The sequence below is a fragment of the Haliotis asinina genome, chromosome 4 (assembly GCF_037392515.1).
Source record: "Haliotis asinina isolate JCU_RB_2024 chromosome 4, JCU_Hal_asi_v2, whole genome shotgun sequence".
In the NCBI taxonomy this organism is placed as follows: Eukaryota; Metazoa; Mollusca; class Gastropoda; order Lepetellida; family Haliotidae; genus Haliotis; species Haliotis asinina.
Genome location: NC_090283.1, coordinates 28,289,543 through 28,297,835, shown reverse-complemented (window position 1 = coordinate 28,297,835; position 8,293 = coordinate 28,289,543). Strand labels below are relative to the sequence as shown.

The 8,293-nt window shown below is 40.1% G+C and overlaps 1 protein-coding gene across 1 annotated transcript; it reads left to right on the top strand.

Moving 5' to 3' along the window:
- The first annotated feature begins 4,325 nt into the window (after positions 1 to 4,325).
- Positions 4,326 to 6,486, top strand: LOC137282419 (uncharacterized). The gene is made up of 3 exons (XM_067814166.1): positions 4,326 to 4,404; positions 5,215 to 5,297; positions 6,124 to 6,486. Exons 1-3 carry the CDS (start codon positions 4,326 to 4,328, stop codon positions 6,424 to 6,426), a joined length of 465 nt encoding a protein of 154 aa, XP_067670267.1. The 3' UTR covers positions 6,427 to 6,486.
- Positions 6,487 to 8,293: the final 1,807 nt, after the last annotated feature.

Sequence of the window (8,293 nt, the reverse complement as noted above, 5' to 3'; positions counted from 1 at the left end):
ACAAACTGTGACGTGCTTACTGATCTGTTACAGTGCGTGGCTTATAGACGGCATATAGATCATGCTCAGAGCAACACTGTATGATTTGTACCCGGATGTTCAATAAACTTGTCAGATCCGTCTTCACACCACTTGGTCATCGTGCCATCTGTGTGCCCTGTTTGTTAGTATATTTACACATACAGGTGCCATTCAGGACCGGACTACCTGCACCATTTGCGTTTTGATATATGAACTGGAGCCATAAAGCCATCACTAGAGACCCTCATGGCTCACATGTCACAACAAAGTATAACACAAAAACCTTCATAAACCTGACCGTGTCTTCCGATAAAAGTTGTCTCAGTAAACTGGAAAAATTAAATTTGAGTATCACCTGCAAACGAAACTACATCGTATCCTTTCAGCGAATTCAGATATTAATGAGCATGTATTAAGAAACTTGGTCAATAGAAATTTGACATTTGAGATAAAACCCACACTTATTGGTTTACCAGTTCAATAAGATAACACGGAGCTAAGCATTGTCCCAAATGCTGTGATTAAGATTACCACTTGTATTTTCTCTTCAACTAAGTCATAAATAACAGTTAGCTGCGCATACTATCCTCACAATCTGTTTTGGCTAAGATATGTAAGATATATCACGTGAGGTCTACAGGGTTCTAATATCTAACATCGTGGACCTTGTAATTACAACCATCTGAAGTAATCGAAGATTGTGACCATAATATATTAATATCACTTAATATAACTTATTGTGTTCAAACAATCGTCAAAATCTGTAACAACTTGATAACATGATTTTACACAATTGCACAGTTGAAAAGCCGATTTTACTTGAAAATGATTATTTTGATCAAATTTTAGATTAGAAAGTCATCGCCACAATGCAACAGAAATCATCTTCTAGTTGTGAAGCAAAGAACATTCACTGTCTGGCAATAAAAATCCAGATTACTTTCAGAAACTGGCATTCGTTTTGAAGACGTTTCAAGGTCAAATCACTACTTCACGTCTTGACTCTACGACACAGAACATCACCATTGAAAGAATGAATGCTGGAGATTACCTTCTGTTGCCAGGCGTCTGAATGTTAGCCTGAGCAAGATATCATGGCTTGCAGCGCGCTGCAACCAAACGCGTTTTAATGACCGCCCTAGTACGGACAGGCCTCGACTTACCACTGCAGCCAAGGAATGGTACATCATTTGTATGATCGTACTGCCACGGGTAACAGCACAGCAGCCAGAGTGCCTGGACTTCAGAGGATATCCGGTCTACTGTACGGAATAGGCTGAAAGAGATTGGTCTGAGAGCCAGGAAACCCGTCGTCAGGGTCGTGCTACGTCGTCACAATCGTGCTCAGCGTCTCCGTTATCTAAATGTATCCACTTGGTTGTATTGACATTTTCTTCTTCTGAACTGGTGTAAAATTTGATGTACTAAAGATTGTTTGTAGACGAGTTATACATGTTTGAAAATACATTTTCGCAACAGATTTCTCGTCTATGCGTTTCTTTTTTGGATAGTATAGATTGTGTCAGTATCTGTCAGCATCCTGAAAAACAAACATGTCTTACACAGTTAATAAAAACATATCCCAAAGGTATAATGGTTTCTATCATTGTTAAATAAATACAATGTCTATATTATATGATTATAAATTCTCTAGGTTGTCACTCCTATTCACAATGTTCAGTGGAATTTCCAATATTATTCCATGCATTTAATGGGTCTTGCGCTGATGCTCAGGTTTATTTCAGATGTTTTATCTGAAGGAGCGACTGCCATTTGTTACCCATACAGTTAGAATACTTTCTGTAACCTCTGGCGAGATTACAATTTGTCCTTACAATTGATTGGTTGTTTCAGGAATAGTGTCATTTAATTAACTACTTTATATTATATTATAGTATTCACTCGAATAATTGTGTCCTTTCGTAGAACATGAAACGCAAACAAACATGGCTACATTCCTTTCCAGTGTTTACATCTGACACTGACTTTTGTTTAAAGCGTTTGTGACACGTGAAGGTATGGGGTAGTATAAGCCTTCAGCAACCCATGCTTGCCATAAAAGGCGACTATGCGTGTCGTAAGAGGCCACTAACGGGATCGGGTGGTCAGGCTCGCTGACTTCGTTGACACATGTCATCGGTTCCCAATAGCGCAGATCGATGCTCATGCTGTTGATCACTGGATTGTCTGGTCCAGACTCGATTATTTACAGACCGCCGCCATATAGCTGGAAAATTACTGAGTGCGGCGTAAAACTAAATTCACTCACTACAGCGTTTGTTCACATGAAATTTGTTCTTTGAGTAGCCTTCATTTGCTGTAGAATCACCTTACATGGAGCTGACGTTGTAGAACACGCGGGGTTTTCAGCATTTCTACCCTGTCCTGAGGCAAACGTAACCACTAAACGGTTAAACTGGCTGGTGAACGGCTTGGAGTAAAATCTGCCTTCTTTGAAATATTTAATGCTTATAAATTATGTATCTATACAGACTGCCAGTACTAATCTGTGGTACACTTTTTGACTATCGTCGAATCATAACGTGGTTGTTTTGTGCGTCGATGGAATGTCATTTAGTGCCGTTTCACATGCTTAGAAAAATGCGCAAGTACACCTTCGCCTTTGATACAAATGGTAAATTTAAAGGTCACATGCAACGTAAACCACAACTTTGCAGATTCTGGTACCTTTCGGTATGTACTTACCGAAACAAATCATAAAAAATGCCAATTCAACCTATAAAGTTGAAAAAAACGCGATGAAAAAAAAGCTCGCGAAATCGGAGTTCAAACGTTTCACTAAATTCCCCCCAGCGCTGGGGTGAAAACTGGTTTCAACACCTGTGCTGCGCTGCATCCATAACGCATGCGCAGTGAATAGGTTCGCGGAGCTTGAAACAGTATGTATGCCCAGCGTCTGAGGTCGTGGACAGTAGTCTAATCTTGGTTGTGTACACAAACAAGTAAATAATCTACTCGTTGCGTAAAAAAACTTGTTGATTGTAGTAAGCAGTCTCTGTCACAGAGAAAGCTCAGTGTCTGGTTTATTCACACCTATATGTCTGTCTGCCTGTCTGCTAAAGACAACATGCAATACACAGCTTCAATCATTGACCACGTGCAATTTGAATTCGAACTTAACACCTATCAGACTATACGACATAACGAAAATAAGTTGATTTATGACTCGTGCACCCGAGCCCTGTGTCTGCCACATTATGTAATTAGGCACGTGTGATACACATGACATGATTTTATGTCTGTGGGTTGCAAACAAACTACATTCATTTTTTTCGGATGACTGGATCTGACGGAAACTGGTGCAAACTCTTGTCAGGTTCAAGTCCTGCTTTTTACTTGGACGAATGACAGATTCCAGCCACGCAGTAGTTTACCATCTCTACTGACATGATTTTTGATTGGATCGAGTGCAAATTCAGAGAACATGTATTTTCCAAACCCAACATCTCTATGTACGTTCTTCATGGATAACGACCTCTTTTAGTGTATATGATTTTGTTTGACAACAGTATATGAATCCATACTGAAACGATGCATCAAGTACACAAAAAGAAGTTGTTATCCATAAAGAATCTTACTTTCTTGTGGCTCGGTATACTTCTAAAATGCCCATCAAACAGATCGTGTTTCTGTACACACAATGAACCCTCAGCATATCAGCAAATGAAACAGCCAATCGGAAGCCGTCGTTACACTTGAGTGCATATCCACTCGCTATGACTGGGTTCGGCCTCCCGAGGGCTTCGTTTCGGGGGAAGTAAGACCAAGTACAAAATATTGCACTTTTGAATCGCGATTGTACGCTTATAATTTTGTTTATTTGTTTTTTAAAAGCAGCAATGTATATTATATGTCATGAATAAGTGATAAATGTGTTTTAATTATGTTTGATTTTTTGGTTGCATGTGACCTTTAAGAATAACTTTATGTTTAAGTTTGATGAGGATGGGCGTACACACGGGTAGAGGGATAACGGGTAGAGGGATAACGGGTAGAGGGATAACGGGTAGAGGGATAACGGGTAGAGGGACAGATAACACTACTTCACTCGTAGATTAACGCCTGTATCTATCTGGTGTAATCTAACAGGATGCTGCCTCTAACTAGTGACAGTATTTGGGATTTCTTGATATACAAGCTGAGCAGTTACACTGAGCCGCATTTTGAACACACTTTCAGAGTCACGATGTGACAAGGACATAATTCGTACTATCCATATTTCATATTTTTTGTGAACGGTGATGATGGTTTTATTCCATTATTGATTAGCAGTTATACTATAAATGGTGGTTGATCGGACCACTGTTTACCATATTCAAGACAACTGCCGCTGGAAGAATTCCTCCACTTACAGCAGATCAGGTACGTAGTGAATTAAATGATGATATTTGTTGAAAACTGTGGCGGCGTTAATTGACGTTACATGCAAGTTGTTACACTGAAGGTAGTCCTGGGAGGACTGTGCCCAGTTCATATGTCAAAATGTATATGCAATATAATCAATATGCTGAAATGATCGAAGTAAAACCAAACCTTCACCCACTTTTACTATAATCCCTGTCGACAGATTACATATGTATAAATCTTCAGAAATGTTTCAGAAAGTTATTATATTTACGGACTTCTCGTGGAATTCCTTCCCTGTAACCTGTGGCATCTAGGGTGTACGTTACGATGAATCGCCACAACACCCTGGATGCATCTACGGGTAGGCCCAGTAACTTTATTACCTCCCTTTGCTGGCTGTGCATTCTCACAGTAGCCAATCAACTAAGCCGCCTTTACTATCGTGGTTGACTGTGTCAACAAAGATAGCGGTCACAACTGCGAAGGTTTTTCGCAGTACGACTCAGATTTGGGGGAAGCCATACAGAAAAGTTAATAGACCCGAAACTTTATACCACATGTATGCAAGAACACCTTCTACCTCTCTCAGAGAACATCTGTATGATTTGTGTTTCCGAGTGTAATCGTTAGATAACTGAAAAATGCGAACGTGAGTTGTAATTGGTTCGTTCAACGTCTCAGCGTAGACATCTGATTGGATAAAAAGCCAGTCAAGGGAGGTAATAAACCAATCGGGCTGAGCCGTAGATGCATCCAGGGTACAGAGAAACGTATACCCTGGAGCTATTGAGGATGCAAAAAATGTTTGTGATGGTTGTATTTCAGGTACAATGATTGTCGTCATCCTCTGCGCGCTGTCTCTGGCAATGACTGTAACTCCAGCCCTCGGCGGACCGTCCACCATCACGGTAATGATTCCATGATTTCATAGAGAATACTACACAAAGTCTCATTACATACGAATTATACGAAGCGATCGAGTGCCCTTCTTATAGATAATATCTGAAAGAGCGAAAGCTGTAATTATTGTCCTCGGACAAGTGTTAGTCACTTCCTGAAACAACCTGTATTCTTGTTTGTTTGTTGTATTGGTCGTAGGGGGTCCTGGCGTTCAGAACAACGTTATTTGAGTTACGTTAAGTATTTAATTGGCACATTCGAAAAGAAATACAGTTAGCTCTACCTCCAATGTGTTGTTTAATAAAGTACACTTTTGCCCTGAACTGTTATAACGTTAAAGCATCTAACTTAATTGACACAGTAAAAGTTGTAGATTGAATCAATTCAGGTGTTTGTAATGACTGAGAAAGTAGTTCCGTCACAATGTGGCCTAACTAAGAGGTCATCGGTTATCTATAATCAAATTGTTAGAATATCAGGTCACGCCGTTACGACACACGTCAACCCGATACGACACTCCTGTGACGTACGAGATTAGTACGCACCTACCCATACGTTGACCACGCGGGTAATAAATTTCAATATTCGAAGTTTTGAATAACCATGCTAACAGCCTATAATCCGTCATCTCAATAGCAGTAACACATGGAATAAGATCTTTGTCAGAGCCCTCAAAGGTCATCTTAGTTTCATGTGACGTCCTTGAATTGCTACCAGTTGCACATCCCTCCCACCTCTATGGGAGAAAGTGACACCTTGTTGCCTTTAAATCCCCTCCATCTATCCTGCTGGTATGTTAATACCTACCCTAACGATCTCACTCTTTCCCCACAGGGAACAATAAAAGTAGGAGAAGTAACATGTAGCTACGCAGAGATCAAGAAAAGCAACTCTGGTTCCGGACCTCGGGGGCTGCGTCTCTACAGCTGCAAAAACGCCGGTGGTAACATGAACCTCGACTGCCGCTACTACGGTGGCAATCCACACGGCTGTCGTTACTACAATAAAAATCAGTCGACCTACTACAACCTTCTCGCAAGGAGTGCCATGAACAATGGCCAGCCCTGTCGCAAAGGAAGTATTTCTGAAAGGAAATGTGACGAGACATATCCTTGCGAGGAAGGGAACTGCCTGTGAACTATGACATGAGTTCACAATTCTAAACTTCTTACATCAGCAATAAATCCTTTCAATCAAGTACTGTTGTGTCCTTTTATTTAATGTGTGCGTGATATTATATGGCATTATATGTCAGTAAATTATTTTTCCACGTAGGGCAAGGTTGAAGTGTTTTGGCCGAGAATCAGCGGCTAGCCCTACATTGGAAAAGAGACGAAACTGAGGATCATTTCAGAAACTATGTTCGTTCCTATACTTGACTGAACAAAATATCAATGTTATAAGTATACCTATACTCTGCGTTGCTTCATTGCCGATTCATCTTTAAACATTTCTCCTGGAGGCAGGGTGGATTAAAGGGATAAAACTCAAACTTGTAAATCAAACAAAGACAGAATTCTTTCAGAGTCCCGAATCCGAAGTTCTGATGGTACCCACAGCTGACCAAGGGTGAAAACAGCCATGATAAGATGCCAACCACATTGGAGGTATCGGTGGCACAAGAGCCACACAGATTTGGCACAGAAGTCCTCATTGGTGCCTGGTCTGCAGGTACCTGTTACTGGTGTCAGGAATGAACGTTACATAACGACTCCACTGACATACTGTTACGTTGCGTTTAACGCTGATAAAACATTATTACTCCGAAAATACACGTCATTGGTACATTTGGCAAGATACAATCATCTCGTATCTCATGGGCACAATTTTCGACAATATACTGTCGGCTTAACGAAACTTGACTGTATATATATATTGGGGCATGCACTCACGTTAGTTTCCTGTTGATGTTGTGAAAGACTTATTATCCCATACGACTTGCCCATAATTGATAATTGAAAGTTCGAGGCGAACTGCCCATACTGTTGATCACTGATTGTTTCGTACAGACTCGATTACGTTGTATTTACAGACCGCCCCATATAGATGGAATAGTGCGGCGTAAAACTAAAGTCAGTCACTCACGTTATGATTATCAAGCGTAAGGTACATTGACGTTGACGCTACAATAACTACAAATATACAGATATATCGTTATCATTACGAAAAATTACGTTATCATAATGAAAACAGACCCAGATTGAATCACACTTGTACTTACATTCATACATATATACTTACTCTGTTCATTCTCCCATACACGAAATCCACATAGAAGTAGGCTGGGCGGGACAACTTAGGAATGGCCAGCGAGTCTTAACGTGACACACAGAAAGGAGCAAGCTACAAAGACATATTTCATTTCATTAGAAAGATCTCGAGGAGATGAACACGAAAAGTTCATGTGAGAGTGTGTTCACGTGTTAATAAGTTAACAAAGTGGCTCTGAAAATGCATTCCTGCAGAAATTTCTGGCAGAATTTTTTCCTGCAGAAATTTCTGCCCGCAGAATTTTTTATTTCACTACCAGAATTATCTTAATTGAATAAAATTATTTCCCCTGTTCAAAGCCTATTAGTACCAGACAACCGAGTGTTTTACAGTGTGAATTTGACCATATTTCATAATAGCTTTTACAATTTAAAAGGCTTATGCATTATTCCCATCCGTTTCATTATAACAAAGTTGTAACTTCTTAGTGGACATATACTAGATATATGTACAATAATAACAATGTAAGACATAATTTGAATTTATCAACCTGCTTTACAAGACCAGCGTACCAGATGAGATGATAAACAATACCTATGTGACAATGCATCAGTGTTCAAAGTGTCAATACCCGCGAAAATGTAATTGCCTCGTTGAAACAATGATTTATGCGGAAGTGACCACCGAGTTTTCACACCTGTTACTAGGTGGTTTATGAGGCTGCCTCGATAAGCGGTCATCGTTCCGGTTCGGTTGTCCTTTGGTGGACACCGCGGTTATTAACTGCGCAATC

What these genes read in the sequence shown, in the direction of transcription:
- LOC137282419 (XM_067814166.1), top strand. Translation starts at nt 4,326, where the DNA reads ATGGTGGTTGATCGGACCACTGTTTACCATATTCAAGACAACTGCCGC. An exon ending in CTCCACTTACAGCAGATCAG is followed by an intron (nt 4,405 to 5,214) that starts GTACGTAGTGAA and finishes GTTGTATTTCAG; the next exon opens with GTACAATGATTGTCGTCATC. An exon ending in GCGGACCGTCCACCATCACG is followed by an intron (nt 5,298 to 6,123) that starts GTAATGATTCCA and finishes CTTTCCCCACAG; the next exon opens with GGAACAATAAAAGTAGGAGA.